Source organism: Neoarius graeffei, chromosome 14 (assembly GCF_027579695.1).
Source record: "Neoarius graeffei isolate fNeoGra1 chromosome 14, fNeoGra1.pri, whole genome shotgun sequence".
NCBI lineage: Eukaryota > Metazoa > Chordata > Actinopteri > Siluriformes > Ariidae > Neoarius > Neoarius graeffei.
The window spans coordinates 3,911,316-3,939,003 of record NC_083582.1 but is presented as its reverse complement, the minus strand read 5'-3'; the positions used below and the strand labels follow the sequence as shown (position 1 = coordinate 3,939,003).

At 40.1% G+C, this 27,688-nt stretch overlaps 1 protein-coding gene across 1 annotated transcript; it reads right to left on the bottom strand.

The window, feature by feature from the left end:
* Window positions 1–3,893: 3,893 nt before the first annotated feature.
* On the bottom strand, window positions 3,894–26,937 carry LOC132897434 (legumain-like). The gene is made up of 14 exons (XM_060938708.1): window positions 26,849–26,937; window positions 26,586–26,673; window positions 26,309–26,406; window positions 21,797–21,878; window positions 21,623–21,708; window positions 21,193–21,268; window positions 20,978–21,040; window positions 15,283–15,349; window positions 15,082–15,200; window positions 10,672–10,785; window positions 10,211–10,420; window positions 9,561–9,725; window positions 6,916–6,983; window positions 3,894–6,830 (listed from the first exon to the last, which is right to left on the bottom strand). Exons 2-14 carry the CDS (start codon window positions 26,655–26,657, stop codon window positions 6,785–6,787), a joined length of 1,266 nt encoding a protein of 421 aa, XP_060794691.1. The 5' UTR covers window positions 26,658–26,673; window positions 26,849–26,937; the 3' UTR covers window positions 3,894–6,784.
* Between the last annotated feature and the right edge of the window lie 751 nt (window positions 26,938–27,688).

The following is a 27,688-nucleotide window of genomic DNA, read 5'->3' as shown; positions in this document are numbered from 1 at the left end:
TCCAAACTAAGAGGACTTGTGTCAAAAAATGATCTGGAAAAACTTATCCATGCCTTCATCTCTAGTAGGGTTGATTACTGCAATGGCCTTTTCACAGGCCTGCCAAAAAAGACCATCAAACGACTTCAGCTGGTTCAAAATGCAGCGGCGAGGGTTCTCACACAAACAAAAAGAACAGAGCACATTACTCCAATTCTAAGGTCCCTTCACTGGCTTCCAGTAAGCTACAGAATTGACTTTAAAGTATTGCTGCTGGTGTACAAATCTCTAAATGGTACAGGGCCCAATTACCTCTCTGATATGTTGCAGCGGCCTAACCCAATCAGATCTACCAGATCACAGCAGCAAAATTTACTGGTAAAACCTGTTGTTAAAACAAAGTGTGGTGAAGCAGCTTTTAGCTACTATGCAGTGCAGCTATGGAACCAACTGCCAGAGGACATCAAAAATGCTCCTGCTGTTGGCAGCTTCAAATCTAGACTAAAGACCAAGCTGTTCTCAGATGCTTTCTGTTAAATTATTAATATTGTCATCTCTACATGTTTTAAACTCTTTACTTTTACAGTCTCTGCATGTTTTAAATTTTACTTAACTTTTATTCTATTTTATTCTGCTGTTTTTTTTAAAGGAACTTTTACTTCATTTTATTATTTTATTTCTGCTATTGTTTAATTCTTATTTTTCTTCCCCATTTATTTTATGTAATTTTATTTTCTATTGTTTACTGTTTTGCTTTTACTTCTGTAAAGCACATTGAACTGCCACTGTGTATGAAATGTGCTATAGAAATAAACTTGCCTTGCCTATCCTATTGTTCATAGGGCAGGCTGCTCCCACTCCAAAGGAAAATACTTTTTACAGACTCAGAGAAAACACTCAAACTCCACTGCCTGTGCACTGTCAGTCAAAGTGTCGGCTGCTCCCATTTCAATGGGGTACTTTTCACAGAGACCATTTTTGTCCGCAGTCAGTCATGTTTACATATGATCTTTATTATAATCACTGGCAGCCTTCTTTGCCAGCTGTAACTGCCTTTCTGTGGGGGTGATGTCACAACAGAAGTCTGTGTTCAGTTTGCATTGCAGTAGTGCAGTAAGGGTGTCTGTGCCCAACTTCTTTCTGCAGTCAGTGTGGATTTTCCTGACCTGTGAGAATACCCTCTCACAGTCAGCATTGCTGTGAGGTAGACACAGCAATGCCGCCATAGTTTTTCTCAGGTTTGGAAATCTCTCCTGTCCCATGGGTGTAACCATCTTCAGGATGGAGCTCCACATCAATCCTGATGGGCTTCTCATCTGCATCCAGGAGCTTTATATCTGTATCCTCCAGGAGCTGGTATTCCTCAAACTCCTCTTTGAGTTCCTCCTGGTTCACCAAGGGAGTGAACTTGTTGGCAAGATGTTCCCATTCTTTCACTCAGCAGACGCTTTTCAAAATCTCTCAGGCGTAAACAATGTCGCTCTGCACAATGAGAAAATTGTTGGAACAATGACCGTTTGGCGCGTTTAAATGCAGATCGTGCGCATGACCGGAACGAGCGAAGTCTCGCAGTCGCGATACTGCACGAGGCTTGAGGAATAAACATCCGGTTTCACATAGTCTGGGTTATCTGCCCCTGCATACACACTGTTCTTTGTCTATAAATCGAGCTTTTGTATGTTTTTGCGACGATCAGCTGACGATGTTCAAGTAAGATACACAAAATAAACTTAGGTCAGAAAATACTGAAAATCCGTAAGACTTTGTTTATACGCCCGTACGCCCTTGAAATGAGCTAAAATCCGTATAATTTCCGGACAATCTGTATAGGTTGACATGTATGACCTCAACGTCCACCTGCTGGTTTCTGCAGTTCTGTAATCAGCCGATCCCTCGACAGCAGGATGATGCATCAAATCCCGCAGACGCAAATCAAGATCTTCAGTTAATGTTCACAATGTTCAAACATCCGAATGGGAAAAACTGTGATCTCACAGTGAAGTGTGACTTTCTTTCTTTCACTGTGGTCTGGGTGTTGGTTTGAGCCAGATGAGTGTGAGGTTTGAGTATTTCAGAAGCTGCTGATCTCCTCCTGGGGTTTTCACACACAACAGTCTCTAGAGTTTACACAGAATGGTGCGGAAAACAAAAAACACTGAGTGAGCGAGCGACAGTTCTGTGGGTGGAAACAAACGGCTTGTTGATAAGAGAGGGTCAGAGATCAGAAAATGGACAGATTGGTTTGAGCTTTTTTGCCAGGAAGGATATAGTAACTCATATAATCACTCTTTACAACCGTGGTGAGCAGAAAAGCATCTCAGCATGCAACAGCAGAAAGAAGAACATGTTGGGTGAAAGTGAAACACACACACACACAAAACCCCCTAACTGTTTTCTCTGAGTCATCCACTCTTCATTAAATTCCTCTTGGGTTTCTACTCTCTGTGCACTTGTGTCTCAAGAGCCATGAATCTGTGAAGAGATTAACGCAATAATCCTTTTCCAATAAAGCAAAGCTCACTGAACTGCACTCCGACGAAAATGTATTGTTCCGTCCCACCTCCTGTCTTTTCAGTTCTTTAGGTGTAATTGATCATCATGAACCCTGTGTGTTAGAGGAGCGTGTCCGAGAGCCAACTATAAAGTCAGGTCAGATATGAAGCTCGCAGAACAAAGAAAGATCACGGTCATTAATGTAGAAGGAGCATCGTGTCATTATCACGGTTACAGGTAAATCCTTCATTTGTTCATGTTTTGGAAAATCTCATCTCATTATCTCTAACCGCTTTATCGTGTTCTACAGGGTCGCAGGCAAGCTGGATCCTATCCCAGCTGACTACGGGCGAAAGGCGGGGTACACCCTGGACAAGTCGCCAGGTCATCACAGGGCTGACACATAGACACAGACAACCATTCACACTCACATTCACACCTACGCTCAATTTAGAGTCACCAGTTAACCTAACCTGCATGTCTTTGGACTGTGGGGGAAACCGGAGCACCCGGAGGAAACCCACGCGGACACGGGGAGAACATGCAAACTCCACACAGAAAGGCCCTCGCCGGCCCCGGGGCTCGAACCCGGACCTTCTTGTTGTGAGGCGACAGCGCTAACCACTACACTACTGTTTGTGTCTGGAGTTGTAATGTTGGAGTGTGACGGTGTCAGACTGCACTTGACTGTGAACGTGAATCTCTCGTAAGGATCTCAGTGAATTTTTTTTATTACGTCTTTTAATATATCTGATATTTTATTTCCTTGGGTAACAAAAAAAACATCAAATCATTTCATGGTTAATATTTGATCAGAAAAGTTTCTCTGGGAGGAAAATCAGCACCTCCGGGTCTGAGGTGATGCTTTGTCCTTGAAATGTGTGAGATGCTAACTTCGAGTCTGAGGAGAGGCCTTATGCCTGGTGAAGGAGTTTAATAAGTGATGGATAGGGACACATGGATTGTGGTTTTTTTGTTGTTGTTGTTGTCACATGAGGTTATTTGTTTGTTTAGAGAAGTTGGTGAAGACCACACAATTGTTTAAGTCCTGATAAATAAGAATATAGAATTGAAGAAGGGTGTACTTACTTTTTCTCATGAATGTATGTGGTTGTAAGTACAGCCAGTGGAAATGAGCTTCCTCCCTGAGTTACTCTGTAAGACTTTGAGGACGTGGACAGTCTGGGAGGGACGTGGAGAGGAGCCACATTGAGATGGGTTAGATGAGGATGAGGAGGAATCAGAGATGGAGACCCCGGGGCAGACCCCGGATCTGCTGCAGAGATCAGATCTCCATATCTCACAGTTGGGTTGGGAACGCCCCGGGATCCCCCCGGAGGAGCCGGAATCAGTGTCTGTGGATCTGGACTGAGCTTAGCCTGTTTCCACCACGACCCCCAGAAGGAAAAGTACAAATCGGGTCAACTCTTTATATTCTTTATTCCAGAATGAGCTTACAGGAGAAAACCACAATTACAAACATGAGGTACTAACATCAGTGAAGTACGTCTAGAACTAATTCTATTAAAAACTTTCATTGAAAAAAGATTTTTGAAAGAGTTTTTAAAAGTCTTGCTTGTATAAAATATAAAAAAGAAAAGAAATGAATGAAAATGATAGTGGCATGCGCTTTGTGCACCTCTGTGGACATGGTGCCATCACTTTTTGCAGGGAATACAAAAGGAGTATTTAATCGAACTGTAATATTTTCCCAAATGGCTTTCATTTTACAAAAAAAATTGGTCGCATGAAAACTTTGTTTGAAACTTTACTATAACACTGTGAGGCTGTAATAACATTACGATTAAGATTTTGATTTTTAAAATTTGAATTTAAAAAAATGATTATTGTTTTTCCCAAAATGCTATAAATCCATTACACCAATAAAAACTACTTTTTGTGCGAAATATAACAAGAAACAAGCAGTAAAGTTGATCTACTCGTATTACAGCCTCTGAACTCGGACCGTCTCTTACACTGGACCACAGATTTTCCCAAATTACCGCCATCATATCGTCTAAAAACCACAATCTATTTTACACACACAGCTCTGAGGAACGTTAATAAACCAGTCACATGTTTACATGGAATTTTTTTTGAAAAGGACAAACTTTTTATTCCGAACAATAAGTGTAGAAGTTTTGACGCCGTGTACAGCAGGTACAGTTACAGTCGTACCGTAGCTCCAGACTGAAGAGAACGCGGTGAAGCATCGAACTGATTTCTGACGGCTGTTGTGACCCGATCATAAGCGCAAGGCAACATATCTCATAAACACTTCACCACTGGGCAATGGAGTCCGTATCTTTATTTCCGTACGATAGATGGATTTTTATCCAGCTCTTATTTTAAAATAGCTTTTTAAAATATAACGTGGGATTATTTACTAACACATTTTACACTCATCGGGAGCTCCGTTTTTACGCAACGCCTAATGGTGTGTATTAAGTGTCATATCTCGATCCCAGGAGGAATCCGGTGCTCAAAGTGGAGAACAACATCAGATCACATTCTCTACTGGAATAATAGTACAAAACATTAAGGTAAGAAATGTTTGATTACATCAAAGTTATTCATTTATTTCATTCGAAACCCGACTTAAAAGATGGGGATTCTCTGCAATGTGGACAGTCAGTGGGCAGTGCTATTACTGTTTATGTGTTTAAATGGTGTGCTGTGATTGGTTGAGCAAAGATAACACATTCTGCTGAAAATCAATGGGGGTGTTTATCACGTTTTGGAAAGAAAGTGGATCTACAATGCAGAGGAATGTGGCGGATATCACGTTTTACATAAAATTGGTTTTGGAACTTTGAATAGCGATAAAATGCCAAAATTCTTTTGGCGGGAACTTGATTTTTTTTTTAATGGTGCTTATCGCATTTTGGAATGAAATATATTATATTTGGATTATAATAATTATATATATTATGGATACGAGTATTTTACTGGGAAATGTGCCACTTGTATTTTTCATCCGAACTCCATCCGGGACATGGAGAACCAAAACCGGAACATCTAATCTCATCTTATTATCTGTAGCCGCTTTATCCTTTTCGCGGCCCAAATCCTGCGCTCTGATTGGCTGGCGAGCGGGTCCTTATTCTACAGTACGGACCCCAGTTACGGACCCCGGTTACGGACCTCTGGCAACTCGCTCGGTCACAACAACAACAAACATAGTAGCATTCTTTTGTCAACATTTATCCTTTTTTTTTATAAGATTTATTTATATGATCAAAAATCTTATAAATTTTTGCCAGCATTTCTCAGGAGAATAGCATTAATTTTACAGCATGGATAGCGAGAACGACAGTGTTCACAGCGAAAGCGAGTTTTGCTCCCCTGAGGAAGAAGAAATAAAAGAAAACATTTCAGGAGAAAGCTAAAAACCTGTAACTGTTGCTAACGCCGAGCAAAAACATGGCTGAATCCTGAATGACTCCTATTTGTATAAATAGGGGACTACATAGGCAGCAAAATGTAGTTTTTTTCCTGCCATGGAAGTGCACTTGTATACCGAGGAGGAAGCCATTTGCATTACAGCTGTGAATGAGGATTCAAAATGGCGGCTCGGCTCGGTTTTCCCTTTCGGGCGCTCTCATTTTCTGTTAGAATTTGGTAAAGAAAAAATAAATATATTATTTACCAGCTTAAGGTCGGTCCATATAGTGAAATACCGTGACCTCGGCCTTGAATACTGTACTTTCATGACCTCAGTCACGGTATTTCACGATATGGACCTCCCAGCTGCTAAATAGCTATATATCTGTCACTCGTGAGGAAATCCATGAATTGTTTTGATGAATTTGGGGACTTTTTGTTTGTGAATGTGTCAATATAATAAAAGGTAAATCACACGTTGGGTTGAAGATATGAAGTTCATCTTCTCATGGTGAAAAATTTTCACCATTCAAAAAAAATCACATTTTTCATACAAAACACATCGCGGATCTGAGTGACATTTCCTGATATTTCACTCTGATGACATCATTCCCAGTGTTTTCCTGCTGACTAGACGTGCGTTATCAAAATGGCGAACTGGTTCAAAATTAAAATTCTTTTGATTAACTTGTGGTTGTGTCCATATAATATAAAAAACATTACACGGTGGGGCGAAGACATGAAGTTTATCTTCTCATGTTGAAAAATATTTTCACTCATTCATTTGCTCACTTGAACATGAACTTCGTATCTTTGCACAACCGTGTAACATCTTCTATTTCTGTATATAAAGCTGATACAATCAAAATGAAGCATTCAAGAAGAAGAGTGAAATCTGTGGTCTCTCCGTAGCGTCGCTTGTATTTCCTTAGAACTCAATCTGCTGACCGACATAGTCAATGGCTGCAGTGATGCTGATGGAGACAAACAAAGAAATCATGAATAAATGGGCATCTTCAATTCAGATTAATTACTGAGAAAATAAAACTCATCACATACCTTCCAACATCCAGCTCACATTCGCACAGATTCACTAAAACCTGCAGGTGTGAACGAGTGAAAACATGCTGCAGAGAGAGAGAGAGAGAGAGATATTATTCATACAACAGCACTGTTGAATCCTGGACTCTGACTGGTCAGAAGGGGTTGATTAATTCTCTGTAACAGCAGCTCTGACAGTAGTGCGGCTGCACATCACAGCTTTATTTATAATTAATGCACTCGTTCTGATACGTTATCGTTTCTATAGTAACAGCTCATTCACAGCGATTTGTACAGCAGCTGCTTCACTAATAATAAACAGATTAAAAAGTTGCGTAATCATTGACATTGTATTTAACATTTCTGGAAGGAGTCTCCAGTGTCAGCACTTTGTAACTTGAAATTTTCCGCCATCTTCAGGACGTAGGAAGAGTTTACAGAGGAGTTTACACTTCTTTACAGTTTCTCAGGAAAAACAGAGGCTGGTGATGGAACGACGCTTTATAGCTGTTGTAGCATAAGTGAGAACAGAAACTAGCTTGTTTCACCAACGTTCCACAACATTAAATATGTTATATATTATTATCATCATATTAAATTACAACCCCGATTCCAAAAAAGTTGGGACAAAGTACAAATTGTAAATAAAAACAGAATGCAATAATTTACAAATCTCAAAAACTGATATTGTATTCACAATAGAACATAGACAACATATCAAATGTCGAAGGTGAGACATTTTGAAATTTCATGCCAAATATTGGCTCATTTGAAATTTCATGACAGCAACACATCTCAAAAAAGTTGGGACAGGGGCAATAAGAGGCTGGAAAAGTTAAAGGCACAAAAAAGGAACAGCTGGAGGACCAAATTGCAACTCATTAGGTCAATTGGCAATAGGTCATTAACATGACTGGGTATAAAAAGAGCATCTTGGAGTGGCAGCAGCTCTCAGAAGTAAAGATGGGAAGAGGATCACCAATCCCCCTAATTCTGCGCCGACAAATAGTGGAGCAATATCAGAAAGGAGTTTGACAGTGTAAAATTGCAAAGAGTTTGAACATATCATCATCTACAGTGCATAATATCATCAAAAGATTCAGAGAATCTGGAAGAATCTCTGTGCGTAAGGGTCAAGGCTGGAAAACCATACTGGGTGCCCGTGATCTTCGGGCCCTTAGACGGCACTGCATCACATACAGGCATGCTTCTGCATTGGAAATCACAAAATGGGCTCAGGAATATTTCCAGAGAACATTATCTGTGAACACAATTCACCGTGCCATCCGCCGTTGCCAGCTAAAACTCTATAGTTCAAAGAAGAAGCCGTATCTAAACATGATCCAGAAGTGCAGACGTCTTCTCTGGGCCAAGGCTCATTTAAAATGGACTGTGGCAAAGTGGAAAACTGTTCTGTGGTCAGACGAATCAAAATGTGAAGTTCTTTATGGAAATCAGGGACGCCGTGTCATTCGGACTAAAGAGGAGAAGGACGACCCAAGTTGTTATCAGCGCTCAGTTCAGAAGCCTGCATCTCTGATGGTATGGGGTTGCATTAGTGCATGTGGCATGGGCAGCTTACACATCTGGAAAAACACCATCAATGCTGAAAGGTATATCCAGGTTCTAGAGCAACATATGCTCCCATCCAGACGACGTCTCTTTCAGGGAAGACCTTGCATTTTCCAACATGACAATGCCAAACCACATACTGCATCAATTACAGCATCATGGCTGCGTAGAAGAAGGGTCCGGGTACTGAACTGGCCAGCCTGCAGTCCAGATCTTTCACCCATAGAAAACATTTGGCGCATCATAAAACGGAAGATACGACAAAAAAGACCTAAGACAGTTGAACAACTAGAATCCTACATTAGACAAGAATGGGTTAACATTCCTATCCCTAAACTTGAGCAACTTGTCTCCTCAGTCCCCAGACATTTACAGACTGTTGTAAAGAGAAAAGGGGATGTCTCACAGTGGGAAACATGGCCTTGTCCCAACTTTTTTGAGATGTGTTGTTGTCATGAAATTTAAAATCACCTAATTTTTCTCTTTAAATGATACATTTTCTCAGTTTAAACATTTGATATGTCATCTATGTTCTATTCTGAATAAAATATGGAATTTTGAAACTTCCACATCATTGCATTCCATTTTTATTTACAATTTGTACTTTGTCCCAACTTTTTTGGAATCGGGGTTGTAATAAAAAGTACAGAAAGTGTAATGGTTGGTAAGTTGCTGTAGCGTAAGAGGAATAAAACACACACACACACACACACACACACACACTAATGCTTGTTTAGGTCCAAATGCTCTGTAATAGGAGTACAGGGTGACACACCACACTGTCATTGATTTTTATTATAACAATAACACACACAGTGACTTCATGGATTAAACCTACATCGTTTCTTACTAATTGGAATTAAGGCACTAATTAACGATGTTTGTGAATAACGAATCACTCAGTCTACCAGAGAAACCTTCACCTTCTGGAAGTGCTTGCAAAACGCTATGTGTTGGAGCACATATCGGAAAAGTGAGACTAGTTAACTTCTGGGAGTTTTAAATAAATAAATAAATAAATAAATAAGCAACCAGCCGGTACCAGAAAACTAACAAATAAATAAATGAATGAATGAATTAAAAGTCAGTACCGCCTCTTCATCCCAGTTGAAGATAGTTGTCCTGAAACACTCGGCCACGATTTTGAGCTCGTACAGGTGAGTGACCTCGTGTTTGTCTCTCAGAGCTCGTAGGCCTCGATCAGGAGTGCAGCGCTGAGCGATCTTCTGCACAGCCTCATCCATCACTCTCTGCTTCTACAATCAGGAAGATCATCATTCATCTACTGTGCAGTTTAAATCATCAAAACACACATCTCCGGTGCTTTAGCTGTAGATTATAAGCCAGGGGTCTTCAACTAAACCTAAAAGCCAAAAGCGTTCCTTTCTGACTTCTCGATCTCTCGCTCTGTAACTCGAGCCACTGAGCTCTGAATCACGTCCATAAATGCATGAGACTGGATCAAATAAACAGTGCTGGTGTGGTTTAAAAAACAAAAGTCACAGAGCTATGATTATTTTTGTTTGTTTGTTTGTCAGATTTGTACCCGGACTGCAATCTGCTAGCTGATGACCCGTTCTTTAAGCTCCTCCTCCTCCTAAAATGAGGATATTTTAATATTATAAAGTAGATGTTGAGGACAAAACTGAAGAGCGAGAGATGTCAACAGGTCAGGGTGTGGATCATAAACTGGATTTGTATTTGTGAAAATGACACGATGCACAGGAAGTGGTGCACTTACTCTCTTCAGTCTGTTACGTTGTCTTTCAAGAGCATCCCTCCTTCTGGGGTTCCGTTCTTTTCTGATCCTGTTTTCTTGGATTAACAGAGGAACATTTGCACTTTCTACGACGTCCATCACTTTGAACTCGCGTGAACGGGATCTGTAACTCCTCCTCACATCGGCAGGACACTGTCCCAGAAATTCACTCAGGGGTAACCGGAGCATGAACTATAAATAAAATAAAGAGTAAAGTACACTCTGTAATATTTTAGCGAATAACAAAATTCATTTTAAAGGATTTTAATAATGTTGATAAATATAAGAACAAGCTCTCCATTTAAAGCAATTAACATCTGTAATAGTTCATTATTTCTAGGAAGGTTGACTTTTTTGTATTTTATTCTATTTAGTAGTTTGTTTAAATAATATTATTAAATGCTGAAGTTAATTTCCTTGATTACATTTTTCATTATACGTACCATGTTCCCATAATGACAGGGCGTCTGATTCTCCCCCCATTCTGTCACAGTCTCTTGGACTTTATCCTTCACAAAATAAAACTGATCCTCCAAAGTGCTCACCCTGAGATCTTTCTATCACAGAAAAAGAGAAGCAACCCATTTTAAAATTAAAAAATAACTTTTTTTTTTTGCGGTCCAAATCCTGCACTCTGATTGGCTGGCGAGCGGGTCCGTATCCTATGGTACGGACCCCGGTTACGGACCTCTGGCAAATCGCTCGTTCACAACAACAGCAAACATAGGAGCATTTTTTGTCAACATTTACCTTTTTTTATAAGACTTACTTATAAGATTATCAAAAATCTTATAAATGTTTGCCAGCATTTCTCAGGAGAATAGCATTAATTTTACAGCATGGACAGCGATAACGACAGTGTTCACAGCGAAAGCGAGTTTTACTCCCCTGAGGAAGAAGAAATTAAAGAGAACATTTCAGGAGAAAGCTAAAAACCTCTAACTGTTGCTAACGCCGAGCAAAAACATGGCTGAATCCTGAATGACTCCTATTTGTATAAATAGGGGACGACATAGGCGGCAAAATGTAGTTTTTTTTCCTGCCATGGAAGTGCACTTGTACACCGAGGAGGAAGCAATTTGCATTACAGCTGTGAATGAGGATTCAAAATGGCGGCTCAGCTCGGTTTTCCCTTTCGGGCGCTCTCGTTTTCTGTTAGAATTTGGTAAAGAAAAAAATAAATATATCATTTACCAGCTTAAGGTCGGTCCGTATGGTGAAATACCGTGACCTCGGCCCAGAGGGCCTCGCTCAGTACTTTCAAGACCTCGGTCACGGTATTTCACCATACAGACCTCCCAGCTGGTAAATAACATATATGTATTCAAATTCAGCTTCTTTTAGTATTTCTACAAAACTGGCTGAATTTCCTGCACAAAACACAGAACCAGCGACCCACAAATAATCTGATGTCGCATCACAGTTTATCCCACAGTGCTGCTGAATTCTGGATTCTGATTGGTCAGAAGTTGTTGACAGGAAAATAATTAATGTGCGAGTGATAACAGCACGTCCCCAAGTGTTGTATTCCTCTTATACCACAGCAATTTGTCAAGGAATACCATTTTTAAATTTATTAAATCATGACACAGTATACTTCATATCTACATAGAATTCAGGGTACACTTCGCATCTTTAAGATAAACCTTTTGTTATTTTCCACAAAAGAAATCTTTATTGAATCAGTTTTGAACAATGATATAAATTATGACAAACTTTCCCCCAATAGCGATGCTCGATGTACGTTTTAGGCCCAATTTATCCATAAAACATTAACTGAATGACCCCCACCCCTCCCCCCACATTACTGACCGTCTTCGACTCCTGATTCATCCATTCAACTCCCATAAACAGGAAGTGATTCAGTCTAACAGTCTGTTTTTTGTGGCTTATTCTATTCACTGTTATAAAATCAACTGCAGTTTTAATAGAAAGTCTGTTTTCTGTATGATGTGAAATTTCAGTCAGAATTTTTTTTTTTTTTTATCCGTCCCAACATTGTTGTCAATTCTGTTAGAAAACCGCATAAAATCCACAAAGGCTTTTAATAACCTTCTGGGGATTAATAAAGTAATTCTGATTTTCTGAATACGCATGACACCTGCACCGAGTGATGTCACTTCCTCTGGCGGGAAACTTCAGAAAGGCAGTGAGGTGTGTTCTGTTTCTTCTCTCATTAATTCGAACAAAATGTAGAGGATTTTACACCAACAGTAGATTAATTATTCGTCACCTCTGTTATTGTGATATTGGAGTGAATCTCTCGCTCATTTTTTTTAAATAATATGATTCAAATTCTGTTTTTATTATACATGCCGTGTGGTAGCTAGTTTGAAGTTAGCATGTGGAGTTAAGACACAAAATGGTGGAAAATGTCAACTCTGTTATCAGTTTGCTTAACAGATTGCCCAGTTTAATGATAACAGAGTTGACGATGACTAACAGAGTTGACACTTGAAATGTACCTGCTATATATAGAATGGACCACGTACAGTTACATTTAATACTGAAAAACTTTGTTACAGCATCCTCTATAATGTTCCATTACTAGGCCCTTAAAAAAACTCAAGAGTCATCTATATCCCCCGCCCTATAGACCAAATATATACCAAGTTCCAAGATATTATTTTTCACATTTTTCAAGTTGTGCTGCAGGAAACCAACCCAACCTCTTTACACTGACCTCAGCAGCCCATGGCATAAACCCACCGGGCCTTTGGTCCAGGGGAGCTAAAAATTAACATTTCTCACATTTCTTAGTATCAAAGGCACAAATACATTACTGAATCAACACATTTACCAACTTTCAACACCAAACCACTCATAGCTTTCAAGTTCTGCTCCGGAAACAAAACCTGCCCCTAAGACTAACCTGAGAGACTGAGTCTGAAATTGTTTCCATGGAAACATCTCATCTCATTATCTGTAGCCGCTTTATCCTGTTCTACAGGGTCGCAGGCGAGCTGGAGCCTATCCCAGCTGACTACGGGTGAAAGGCGGGGTACACCCTGGACAAGTCGCCAGGTCATCACAGGGCTGACACATAGACACAGACAACCATTCACACTCACATTCACACCTACGCTCAATTTAGAGTCACCAGTTAACCTAACCTGCATGTCTTTGGACTGTGGGGGAAACCGGAGCACCCGGAGGAAACCCACGCAGACACGGGGAGAACATGCAAACTCCGCACAGAAAGGCCCTCGCCGGCCACGGGGCTCGAACCCGGACCTTCTTGCTGTGAGGCGACAGCGCTAACCACTACACCACCGTGCCGCCCCTCCATGGAAACATGAAAAATTTAAATTTCTTAGTATGAAAAGTCACATCTACATCACCTTGTTAACTTGTATAGCAAGTTTCAAATCCGTATCATGAATAGTTTTGGATATATGCTCCGGAAACCAACATCGCTCTTAGAAACTACTGTAAGTCAAAATCTATTTTTTATGTAAAAATTTGAAAAATGCTTCTTTTTCAAAAATCCAAAATCGCAAAAGGCACCAGTTCACATGTTGCTTGATATGTATACAGAGTTTGTTTGGGCGGGGGATAAAAACACAGCTTGTCATGTCAAGACATCGGAAAACTTAATTCCAGCTTTATCTCTGAGTGTTACATGATGCTGACACTGGAGACTCCTTCCAGAAATGTTAAATACAATGTCAATGATTACGCAACTTTTTAATCTGTTTAGTGAAGCAGCTGCTGTACAAATCGCTGTGAATGAGCTGTTACTATAGAAACGATAACGTATCAGAACGAGTGCATTAATTATAAATAAAGCTGTGATGTGCAGCTGCACTACTGTCAGAGCTGCTGTTATAGAGAATTAATCAACCCCTTCTGACCAATCAGAGTCCAGGATTCAACAGTGCTGTTGTATAAATTTCTATAAACAAATGGATTGTTAAATAAATGAAAAATGGTATTAGTTGGCAAGCTGCTGTGGTATAAGAGGAATAAAACACTTCAGGACACATTGTTCATAACCCTGCTTTATGGCACCACCCTGCTGTTGATTATCATCTCATCCGGCCAACAGGTGATGAGTTTATGCCATCATGTGTTGTCCGTCTGGCGGCGTCCACATTTCACGAAAATAGCATCTTCTCAGTCAGTTCACTGATTTTGATTCTTTCTGGCATGAAGGTAGGGGAATCTAGGGTGCATAGAACTTCTACCCAGATTTGCTTCATTACAATTATTAATGAAGTTATGGACTAATTAAGCCTTAATGAGCAGTTCAGGAAAAATCGCTTCTTGGTCGATTCCTCGCTATTTTGGATTCTTTCTGGTAAATAGGTCGGTATTCCGGGCGGCACAGTGGTGTAGTGGTTAGCGCTGTCGCCTCACAGCGAGAAGGTCCGGGTTCGAGCCCCGGGGCCGGTGAGGGCCTTTCTGTGTGGAGTTTGCATGTTCTCCCCGTGTCCGCGTGGGTTTCCTCCGGGTGCTCCGGTTTCCCCCACAGTCCAAAGACATGCAGGTTAGGTTAACTGGTGACTCTAAATTGAGCGTAGGTGTGAATGTGAGTGTGAATGGTTGTCTGTGTCTATGTGTCAGCCCTGTGATGACCTGGCGACTTGTCCAGGGTGAACCCCGCCTTTCGCCCGTAGTCAGCTGGGATAGGCTCCAGCTCGCCTGCGACCCTGTAGAACAGGATAAAGCGGCTACAGATAATGAGATGAGATAGTGTATATAGCTTGCAACATTTATTGCGCAAGGTGGCCCACTTTAGATCGTTCCTTCTGGAATAGACGGGGCCGGAGTGAGCTACGCCATCAATGACAGTCTCGTTTTACCAAAACATCAGCACACATGGTGATTTATTTCTACTATAAAACACTAACTTTCTTGGTGTGGTGGAGCCAGTAAGCTGTGAAAACATCAGCCAGAAATGCGTTCCTTTTCTTGTCGAAGAAGCAAGCATACGAGCTCTCGTCTGGTCTACTCGCTGCTACGGCATACACTGAAACGACAGATTAAAGGTGTTACACACATATCAATACATTTTTGACTTCTTTTTTTTCATAAATAAGAAACGTTCTAACCGTTGCCTAATTTGGGCAGTTCGTCCAGCATGGATCCAGCATGACACGCTTCCATGTAAATCACCATCTGCATGGGCACAGAAAGGCGCGAGCTCAGTGGAGGTATGAATTCTGAGGATTCTGAGATTGCAAACACACAGAGACAAACAAAAACAAGCACCAGGAACTCGGAACTCATTCCAAAGCCTGGTTTATGTTTCTGCGTTAATGTGTGTTTGTGTTGCGATGTGCAGAGAGGGATCATGGGTAAACAGGGGACGCAGAGACAGGCTCGTATGTCCGGTCGTGTACCTGGAAACATTTTAATGAGCCATTGTGGCATGTCTAATCAGGTATAATCAATCATAAATCATAAAAATATATCACTGAAGTGTTTTTAAAAGATGCAAATGTTCTTTTATCTCCAGCAAAGTTTTCAAAACAAAGTTATCCTTTATTATTCCCGGCAGTGGAAAACGCAACTCTGCTTGTTTCCGCTGTGCTTCTGTCTGATCAGTAAATTCCAATGTGGTGAATGTAAAGTATGAAGACATCGCCCTGTGACAGCATCCGTGCCAGAGTTATTATCTCATCTCATCTCATCTCATTATCTCTAGCCGCTTTATCCTTCTACAGGGTCGCAGGCAAGCTGGAGCCTATCCCAGCTGACTACGGGCGAAAGGCGGGGTACACCCTGGACAAGTCGCCAGGTCATCACAGGGCTGACACATAGACACAGACAACCATTCACACTCACATTCACACCTACGGTCAATTTAGAGTCACCAGTTAACCTAACCTGCATGTCTTTGGACTGTGGGGGAAACCGGAGCACCCGGAGGAAACCCACGCGGACACGGGGAGAACATGCAAACTCCGCACAGAAAGGCCCTCGCCGGCCCCGGGGCTCGAACCCAGGACCTTCTTGCTGTGAGGCGACAGCGCTAACCACTACACCACCGTGCCGCCGCCAGAGTTATTATAGTTCTGAAAATGGCATTAGTTTTTATTTTTACTTAATTTTTTAGTTTTTTTTTTTTTTTATCTCAGTTTAGTGTTAGTTAGTTTTACAAGTGCATCAGTAGTTGTAGTTTGACTCAAATCTGATGTTTTGCTGTAACGTGACACAGTGAAAGCGAACAGGCTGCTCCTTTAATATCCTTGGACCGAAAGCTACTAATTTTCAAATCACAGACTTCCAACTTTATTAGTTTTTTTTTTTAATAGAACAATTAATGAATTTATCTTCACATGGCCTGAAATTCTCCGCTATTTTTTCCTGCTTCACCATGACCCAATACAAGATACTACATCATGCATCACATCACGTGGTGGGCTTTCCCCGTTCACGCAAGGCATTGTGGGATACAAATTTGAAACAGGAGAGAAAAATGGAGGACGTGAGTGTGCAAATGAAACGTGAAAGAGCGACTACAGTAACAGAAAGAAAGCGTGAAGAAAAGACGTTATGTTATATACGAAGGAAAGGAAACGCAGGACCAAACTAATAAATATGGGCGCTCAGCGAGCACCTCGGTGTGATCAGCTGTTCGTTTAGCGACAGAATGATGGAACTGTCAGTGCACGCTCAAAGGGAAACCTGTAGATGGCAGTAATGCAACACTGTGGATGCCAGCTGCCGTAAAACCCAAAAGAAGAAGAAGAAGGTAAACCTGCGCATGCGCACACGGACTTCCTCTGTCTGCTTGACTGCGCCAAGCGAGCGATTTCATGCACGTTATTTGCTTTAATCCCCTCAAATTAAATAACTTCCCAGCCACAGAATGGCCTGATATTTTGTGAGATATTACAGAAATAAACAGATATCACAATCACCACATTTCAGACGGAACTAAATTTCACCGATTTTATGAAATCGAAAGGCCGTCTCACTTTAGCTTTTGAGAATATTTTCAAATTGAATACGTCTGTATATACTAGCATATAAAATTGTAAATAATAATTCACTAGTTCCTAAAATCTGCTCAGGATGGCTAATGAACAACATTCTTACAACATCAGAGTTTCAGCTAAGGGGAATATTGTTTGTCCACCTGCCAAGATAAATTATGGTAAATTTTCCTTTCAATCTTCCGTCTGCAAACTCTGGGAAGGAAGGAATTCACGCAAAAATTAAAAGCTTCAGATTATTTCTGTTATTTAAATCAGCCTTAAAATCATATCTTATTTTAAATCAACAATCAGCCTTTCTTTCTTTATAGCCTAAAAATTCTGTTATAAGTTATCGGCTCAGTTTTTGTGTGTTAGTGTCAGTATGCATAGAGTTGTGTGTAAATAAGTATAGCGTGTTTAGTGTATTTAGCCGCAATGTATATTTGTATATTTCTCTTTTTCTAACAAAAAAAAAATTGTAATATGACACGGCTGGCTGTTGACATGAAAGTTTATGCTGTTTCAACAGCCACACGCACCTTACATCTGTAATTGTGTAAGTATTGTTTGCAAATTATTTTATTATATATAATTGTATTAAGATTTTTAGTAAATTTTCTTCTCATTTTATATATTGTGTTGAAATTGAAAAAAAAATTGAATTGAATTGAATTGAGATCTGATTTTTTTCAGGGCTGTGTGGACACAAAAATCTGATCTTTTCCAAGTCAAATCTGAGTCACTTTCATATGTGGAACTAAATCAGAGCCGTATCTGATTCATGGCCCAGTGACGTGAAGGAGAACACGTGAAGGAGGTGTGGCTTTTCATCTGTGTTCATGCGCGGAGCTCCGTCTTCATCAGCAAAACAATGATGGAGGAGATACAACAGCTGTGAAACCATCAAAAGCTAACTGTCTGGATTTTTTCACCTTCTCAACCTGATAAACTGTTTTCAGTCGTCCAAAGCAAAATGCATTAGCTACTAGTGCATCCATCTAGCTGGTTTTAATACCACGAGTCGTCTCATAAATAGAATGTTTTTTGTTGTTGGTGACTCAGATGACTCGAACATATTATCTGTGTATCACATGAGCCGATTCGTCAGACAGACGTGTTCACATTAGTGTTAGATCCGGATCATGGATGGTAATTATGAATGTGAACCATCAAGATCAGCAAATCCAAGCAGATCTGAGCAAAAAATTGGAATGAAACACTGAGGCTTGTAATGTGAACGTAGCCTTACTTTGGTTTTTATTTAGTTTTAGTGTTAGTTTTAGTTTTTCAGGTATTACACAGTGAGCATCTTCTTTTGGAGTTTTACGACAGCCTGCATTACATTACATTACATTACATTACTGCCACCTTCTGGATCTAGTCCATTACTGTCTCAAACAGAAAATGAATACGAAGCTGATTTTACCTGCAATTCTACAACCCCAATTCCAAAAAAGTTGGGACGCTGTGTAAAACATAAATAAAACAATGAAAGCAATGATTTGCAAATCCTTTTCAGCCACTGAATTCAATACAAAGACAAGATATTTAATGTTCAACCCGATAAACTTTATTGTTTTTTTTGTCCTCATTCTGAATTTGATGCCTGCAGCACATTCCAAAAAAATTGGGATAGGGGCGTGTTCACCACCGTGTTACATCACCTTTTCATTTAATAACACTCGGTAAGTGTTTGCGAACTGAGGACACTCATTGTTGAAGTTCTGAAAGTAAAATTCTTTCCTATTCTTGCTTGATATACAACTTCAGTTGCATTTCATATTGCAACACACATTTTCAATGGGAGGCAGGCAGGCCAGTTTAGCCCCTGCACTCTTTTACTACAAAGTCACATGGTTGTAACACATGCAGAATGTAGCTTGGCATTGTCTTGCTGGAATGAGCAAGGACATCCCTGAACAAGACGTCATCTGGATGACATGCCACCTGAGGGATCAAATGTCCCAGGAATTCAGTGTTGGTTTTCGGCTTTTCCCCTTTTGTACCGAGATTTCTCTGGATTCAGTGAATGTTTTTTATGATATTATGGATTGTTGATGTTGAAATCAATAAATTCTTTGCAATTGTACATCAAGAAACGTTGTTCTTAAACTGTTGGACTATTTGCCCCTGCAGTTTTGCACAAAGTGCTGAACCTCACCCCCGTCCTTACTTGTGAACGACTGAACCTTTCCAATTACTAGTGAACCTGTTTACCTGTAGAATGTTCCAAACCGGTGGTTTTTATTTTTTTTAATCATTCTGCAACTTTCCCAGTCTTTTGTTGCCCCTGTCCCAACTTATTTGGAATGTGTTGCAGGCATCAAATTCAGAATGAGTCTATGTTTAAAAAAAAAAAAAGAGTAAAATTTATGAGTTTGAACATTAAATATTTTGTCTTTCCATTGCATTCACTTGAATATCAGCTGAAAAGGATTTGCAAATCATTGCATTCTGTTTTTATTTACATTTTACACAGCATCCCAACTTTTTCCGAATCGGGGTTGCGTTTTGTTTAAGTTTGTGATGCATTGTTCATTGTCATTTTTATTTAATTTAAAATTTTTTGAAAACTTATTTGTATTTTATTTCAGTTAACAAAATAATTTTTTCACTACTAGTCTGAGTTTTCGTTAACGATATTAACCCTACTCCATGCATAACTTCCTGACGTATAACTCAGCGCTTACAGTTGGGAATGTGTCATGGATCCCCTTTTGGCGTTGTAGTTCCCATGACGACGTTGTAGTCCTGTCTCCATGGCTGTCCTGTCATTAGTTTCTTCTTCTACTGTGTGCTCTATAGTTTCATTCTTGGTTAATTTGTATGGATCTACCCAGCTGTTCCTCCGTCGAGTCACAAAGTCACAAATGTGATGCATTTCACATCTAAGCACCTTGTCTTTTAATCTTTGTTCTATATGGAGCTCTTCCTGCTTTGACCTTTGCCTTTTCTTTGACCATGAATACGTAACATCCGAGAGTGTTGCTGACTCCCCTTACGAAAATCTACCATGGTTTACTATGGTTTTACCATGGTTTTTATGTAGTAACCATGATTCTACCATGGTATCTCATGGTTATTCTAAGTACTATGAACCAACCATAGCATTACTGTGGTTTATCCATAGTACTGCAGTAGCTGTGGTAGCATCATAGTTGTATGTGTAATAGGTCATAGTAACTATGAAATTAGTTTAAAAAGGGATAGTATGGTTTTTAAAAGGATGCACTAACTAGTATTACCATGCTTTCATCCAACAGTCAATGCTGTAGAGAAGGATCTCGATTAACAGCCCAGATACATTAACATTTACTTAGAACCTAAAAATTTAAGTGAACATTGAGGTAAAATGCATATAGTACATCCTAAACAACAACAATAATAATAATACACTCTAAAAATACTAGTCATGAAATAATAAAAAATAATAATAATAATAGTCATGAACCATGGTTTTCATGGTTACCCAAAAAACCATGAAAACCATGAATAACTATAAACCATGGTAAAACCATGGTTAGTTTTCATAAGGGCCATCATGGACTCTGATTTATCTTTGATTTGTCCTGATAAAGTAAATGCTGAGTTTACACACGTTACATAATAATCCTCGTAACATCACTAGTAGAACATATGAGCAAAACTTCACAAAGATTTGTTAAAAGCTCAGGTTACTTATGAGGATGATGCTAATTGTGAACATGTCGTGATAATCAGAAGTCCAGGGTGCTACAACGAGAGAGTGGATCGTGTGATTGAGTTTGTAGTTCGCTGTTTGGCTGAGCATTCTGGGAAATTGAGGCTTTGGTTCTCAGATTACCTTTGAAAACTTGCCATTCCTGGACATCTTTTTCACAGTGTCGATGAGGTCATGTGCATAAAGCTGGAACAGATAACAATTAATTACTACAATCAATAGTAAAGTGCGTTATTACTGTATAGAAGGAGCTCTTAAAGGAACTTTGTTTCTGCAGTTTTAAAGGAAACAGCTGTTTCATTTCATCGAGACAGAACACTAAAACTGGCTGCACTTACTGTGGAGCTGGGAAACTGAAAGACTCCATGGCCTCCATGGTCTGATAAGTAGATGAAGATGGAATCGTTCGCACGACTGCAACAGAACAAATCAAGACAATAAATGTGCAAATAAGCGTGCAGCAATATATTCATCCCTTCAGATTTATTTATAACTGATGTCTGTTCTTTGTTTTAAAACAATACTAAAGACATTAAAACTCTGAAGGCTTCTCCACGATTCAGCTGCGCTTGAGTTCAACACACGCCTCTGCTTTAGATAAACCCCGCCCCCTGTGTGTCACTCACTCCTGACTTCTGAATAGTGCTTCAGTCTGGAGTTGTAAAATCAGTAAGTTTGGGAGTGATGGTAAATGGTCATGTTTAAACGTCCAGGGCAGAGAGCAGTGGAACAGGAGTTGAGTGTTGGGAAATACGACAGGATTCATACCTTTTGATGACTTTTTTCCATCCTCTTTTCCTGATGGCCCGATAATCTCCACAGAGCACAGCCAGAAAGTTTGCGGCTGATACATGCTAGGAATAAATTCATCAACAGTTTAATTTCCATTTCGTCTAATAGGTTTTTGTTTTGTTTTATAACTATGCCACAAAAATGCATTACCTCTCCGGTGTAGTCTCTTGGAACGCCATCATAAACATCTGGACCTTTTGGTACATTGATTATGTTGCCAGGGAATGGATTTCTGAAAAAAAAAATAGGTATTTATAAATATTTATTAAGGTTAATATTAATCTTAAGAAGGTTAATATTTATAATTACATAAATATAAAATGTTTTTCCATACTCAGATACATCATGGTCTATACACACACACACACACACACATACATAACAGTTATTCAACGAAATCGAGTCATACATGAGCTGATAGCGATGAGGCACATACTCAGATACTTAACCATCTTAGACACCCCCTGGTGGCGTTAAGCTGCTGGTGGCGCCAGGGATGGCAGTATCGCCTTAGCCACCGAAACTGCGATCATCCCTAGTTGGCGGCTGACGAGGGGGGTGTCGTGCAGCAGAAGGCTGTATGGTTTGAACGGTTATTCAACAAAATCGAGTCGTACATGAGCTGATAGCTGATGAGGCGCGTAGCACCGAGTTGTCTATAATCCGTGTACGATGAGATTGAGTGGAATAAAGGCCTCTGCATGCTCAGGCGACAAGGCTTTCGCAGATAGCTTTTCGCAGACAGTTGTAACTTATCGTTGAGCGGGGAGTAATAGGCGTGCGTGATGTTATTCACCGCCACAACGCAAGGGGGCGCGAAGTCACGAAATCGCTAGGAGTAGTTGGTGGGTGTGGTTAGTGGAGTGTTTATCCTCCGGTTACTTATAATGACTAGAACTGGAGTCGTATAGATGTACGTACTTCCTCACTTCCTCGATCAACCGCTCTTCGTGCTGCTCCATCTTCGCTCGTGTTTTTAAAAATGGCGGTCGTGAAAACAAACCAAACCGGGAAAGTAGGGAAGCGGAAGTGCGTGTACAGCGGATGTAGAGTGGACCAATCAGAGCCCTCTTGTCTGCGACGCTGTCTGCGAGGCTTCTGCGGTGGTCACAATTTTTGGGAGGTGCGCGCAGACCGTCTGCGAAGCCCCCCCCCCCCCCTTCGATGGCCATCTGCGACGCCTTCTGCGAGGACTGGGTTGTCAGCATAAATTGGCCTTAACTGTTCTATTCTATCCACATTCACTGGATTTTGAGAAACAGAGCATTTTTATTTTTTGCAAATTGGCTAAATAAAAACTTCATAAAAAACGTCCAACAAAATCATTTCCACTTAAAATGTAAACAAACCGGCGAAATGACAGGAGCAATTTGTGAAAACTGCGATAATAATTCTTGAAAAATTAAATAAAAAAAGATACATCCTTACCATGAAATATTTTTATTCCATATTTTGTTGCTTGTTTTGTTTTGTATTTTTTTTTTTCTTTTTGGGAGGGGTCTTCTTCTTCAGGGTTTTTTGGTGGTTGGCAAACCAACTTAAAGGTGCATTACTGCCACCGACTGGGCTGGAGTGTGGAACAGGAGATATGGGGACGACGACAACACTATATTCTGTTCGCTATTTCTGTTTCTTTTAAATACAACCCCGATTCCAAAAAAGTTGGGACAAAGTACAAATTGTAAATAAAAACAGAATGCAATAATTTACAAATCTCAAAAACTGATATTGTATTCACAATAGAACATAGACAACATATCAAATGTCGAAAGTGAGACATTTTGAAATTTCATGCCAAATATTGGCTCATTTGAAATTTCATGACAGCAACACATCTCAAAAAAGTTGGGACAGGGGCAATAAGAGGCTGGAAAAGTTAAAGGTACAAAAAAGGAACAGCTGGAGGAACAAATTGCAACTCATTAGGTCAATTGGCAATAGGTCATTAACATGACTGGGTATAAAAAGAGCATCTTGGAGTGGCAGTGGCTCTCAGAAGTAAAGATGGGAAGAGGATCACCAATCCCCCTAATTCTGCGCCGACAAATAGTGGAGCAATATCAGAAAGGAGTTCCACAGTGTAAAATTGCAAAGAGTTTGAACATATCATCATCTACAGTGCATAATATCATCAAAAGATTCAGAGAATCTGGAAGAATGTCTGTGCGTAAGGGTCAAGGCCGGAAAACCATACTGGGTGCCCGTGATCTTCGGGCCCTTAGACAGCACTGCATCACATACAGGCATGCTTCTGTATTGGAAATCACAAAATGGGCTCAGGAATATTTCCAGAGAACATTATCTGTGAACACAATTCACCGTGCCATCCGCCGTTGCCAGCTAAAACTCTACAGTTCAAAGAAGAAGCCGTATCTAAACATGATCCAGAAGCGCAGACGTCTTCTCTGGGCCAAGGCTCATTTAAAATGGACTGTGGCAAAGTGGAAAACTGTTCTGTGGTCAAACGAATCAAAATTTGAAGTTCTTTATGGAAATCAGGGACACCGTGCCATTCGGACTAAAGAGGAGAAGGACGACCCGAGTTGTTATCAGCGCTCAGTTCAGAAGCCTGCATCTCTGATGGTACGGGGTTGCATTAGTGCATGTGGCATGGGCAGCTTACACATCTGGAAAGACACCATCAATGCTGAAAGGTATATCCAGGTTCTAGAGCAACATATGCTCCCATCCAGACGACGTCTCTTTCAGGGAAGACCTTGCATTTTCCAACATGACAATGCCAAACCACATACTGCATCAATTACAGCATCATGGCTGTGTAGAAGAAGGGTCCGGGTACTGAACTGGCCAGCCTGCAGTCCAGATCTTTCACCCATAGAAAACATTTGGCGCATCATAAAACGGAAGATATGACAAAAAAGACCTAAGACAGTTGAGCAACTAGAATCCTACATTAGACAAGAATGGGTTAACATTCCTATCCCTAAACTTGAGCAACTTGTCTCCTCAGTCCCCAGACGTTTACAGACTGTTGTAAAGAGAAAAGGGGATGTCTCACAGTGGGAAACATGGCCTTGTCCCAACTTTTTTGAGATGTGTTGTTGTCATGAAATTTAAAATCACCTAATTTTTCTCTTTAAATGATACATTTTCTCAGTTTAAACATTTGATATGTCATCTATGTTCTATTCTGAATAAAATATGGAATTTTGAAACTTCCACATCATTGCATTCTGTTTTTATTTACAATTTGTACTTTGTCCCAACTTTTTTGGAATTGGGGTTGTACTTGATGATAATTTTGGGGGGTTTTGTTTTCGAGTAGAGTTTTTATTTCATCCTTGGTTGGTTCAGCAACACGCTCCGTCATTTTGTTTTTCTCTACTCATGGTATATGAGCTCATATCCTAGTAGTAGAGTAGCCAGTCAGAGCGCACAATTGCTCATATCGAAGGAAGGATGGAAGGATGGATGGATGGATGGATGGATGGATGGATTTGTCTGGTCCTGATTGCTCCTTGTTTTGCTGAGTTAAATCCTTGAGATTTTTCTTCACTCACACATTCTGCTCTCTGTTTAATGACAGTGATGTTGACTATGGGGTGCCAAGTGTTACCGGGCCCATTTCATGGATGAAATGCATTTTGTGATGATGAAATGCATTCTGTGATGGACGAAATGCATTTCATCCCATGAAATGCATTTCGTTGGACGAAATGCATTTCGTCCATCACGAAATGCATTTCGTCCACAGAATGCAGTATGGTAGATCATGAAATTAATTTTGTCAATCACAGAATGCCTTTCGTACATCATGAAATGCATTCTGTCCACACAAGACCTTTGATTGTGCCATTTTTCCAAATTATCTTTTATGACCTGTTTGCACATTTTGCGTGACCAGTAGGCTACACAAGGTGGCAGTGTTGTACAAGGTTTATACATGTCTATGGGCCTACCCCATCCCCGTTTATGTGGCTCGGGCACACGCGTTGCACTCTGGGATATGGCCGCCACGTGGCCAGTGCACCGGTCCATCACGAAATGCATTTCATCCACAAAATGGGCCCGGTGACACTTGGCACCCCATAGTTGACCAGTAATGACTTTCTTCTTTTCAGTTGACATGCTGCTTTCTTTACTGACATGCAAAAAATTTTCTGTAGCATTTAATTTTGTGCTGGAAAACTAACATTTGTAACTCTAAAATGTTTTTGTATAGACTCGTTAATGTAGAAATCATAAAATAAAAATCTACAACAAAGTTTGTACTAAAAAAAAGGTACCTAAGACATATATATACTGTACCATGATGTATCTGAAGATGGAAAAATGATTTCACTCTCTCTCGATGCAGTGTGAGCATGTTTGCTGTTTTAGACGAGTTCATTTGTGCACAAAAAATACTGAGTCATCGATCTGAGACTAATCGAAACACTAAAACTGTGCAAAGGTAAGCCGCTGATGAGAAAAATTAAGAAAATGTGCTCAGTGCAAAGATTTTATGTGGCAGTTTTACTTGACTCATGCTGATCTACAGTATAGATGTTCCGAGTGAATGTGTTTTAAAAGCCTGTGCAGAATTTTACACTTAAAATTAGAAAAGTTCATGATTTTATACAGGGGGAAAAAACCATCGTCCTGATATTTGCTTTGAGAATTTTGATTCTGGCCACAAATTTGTGTGTGACAGATACTCACTCTTCATGATCAGCGATATCATCATACATCATCACCACAATCTGTTCATCCGGGATCCCATTCTGATGAGCAACCTGGTAGGCGTGACACACATCGGCCTGGAGGAGAAGCGATGAAGTTAGTGTTTCAGCCTGATGGATTTAATCATGTCTCTCTGAACTCATGAACCAGAAATAGCCTACTAGTAAAGATGAGTTCTCTGTTCAGATCGTACAGTCTGTACGTACCGTATTTGCATCTAACAGTAAAATCAAGCCACTGTTTGTAATCTTCTCACCTGGTGTCTGTAGTTCTCCCAGCCTTTAGAACCCGCTGCCAGGAGAACCCACTGTTTCCCGTCGCTGGCCATATCAAGAATGATGTTCCTACCAAGAAGAAGATTTTGTGTAGCCAGTTTACACCTTTAATAATAATTCTCCTGCATCAGCTTCAATACACTCAATAAAAACATCTATTTTATTTCTTTACATCTTTTTATTCTACCAACGTTAATCCATTTCATTCTCATTTCTCATCCTGTAGAAGTGTGTTGGTTCTTACCTCTTTTCCCTCCTGTGACTGTTTTCAGCTCTGTGTTATTCTGTGTAATGAACAGACTCATCAGCAAACTGTCCTCACCAGCTACTGTAACTTTCACTTTCGTTTCATCTCAAGTCACAAAGCTGTTTACGAGGAAACAGTCCAGGATTTTAACTTTCACAATCCAAAACACGGCACATAAATAAACCCTGTCGTTACACCAGGTGGGGTTTTCTTACAATACAGTTAGAACTCAGTACATCAGTAACTTGATATGAACACTGGAAATAACCTTCACTTGACCTCCAGGAAAAGTTGGGACGGTGTGTTGAAGTTGAAATTAAAACTAAAAACAATGATTTGTGAATAATCTTTGACCTGTATTTCACTCAGAACAATACAACAGCACATTTATTTAACGTTTTACCTCCTGAATTTTGTTTTTTCAAAATAAAAATTTCAATTTTGATTTTTGCAGCACGTCAAAAAAAGTTGTTATAGGAAATCATTTCCCACTTTATAATGTTTATAATGTTCCCGTTCCTTCTCCCGACACTTAAAAGCTGTTTATGGACTGAAGACTCCAAGTGATGAAGTGTCTCAGGTGTTATTTTCGTCCCGTTCTTCCTGTAAACAGGTCTTAAGGTGTGGAACAGTTCGGCCCTCTTCTTCCACAGCCACACCTCTGTAATGTGAGCAGAATGTGGTTTTGCATCGTCTTGTTGAAATCTCCCTGGAAAAGACGTCGTCTTGAAGGCAGCAAATGTTGCTCCGAAATCTCAGTGCACTTTTCTGCATTAATGCTCCATCACAGAAGTGTAAGTTACCTTTGCCAAGGGCACTGACCCAACGCCATACCAT

Bases quoted from the DNA above. Each gene is read 5' to 3' on its own strand.
- LOC132897434 (XM_060938708.1), bottom strand. From the start codon at position 26,657: ATGGCCAGCGACGGGAAACAGTGGGTTCTCCTGGCAGCGGGTTCTAAA. The intron at 21,269-21,622 runs GTATGAATCCTG...GTTCTGTTGCAG, and splicing joins TGGAAAAAAGTCATCAAAAG to TCGTGCGAACGATTCCATCT. The intron at 6,831-6,915 runs GTATGTGATGAG...TGTCTCCATCAG, and splicing joins TGTGAGCTGGATGTTGGAAG to CATCACTGCAGCCATTGACT.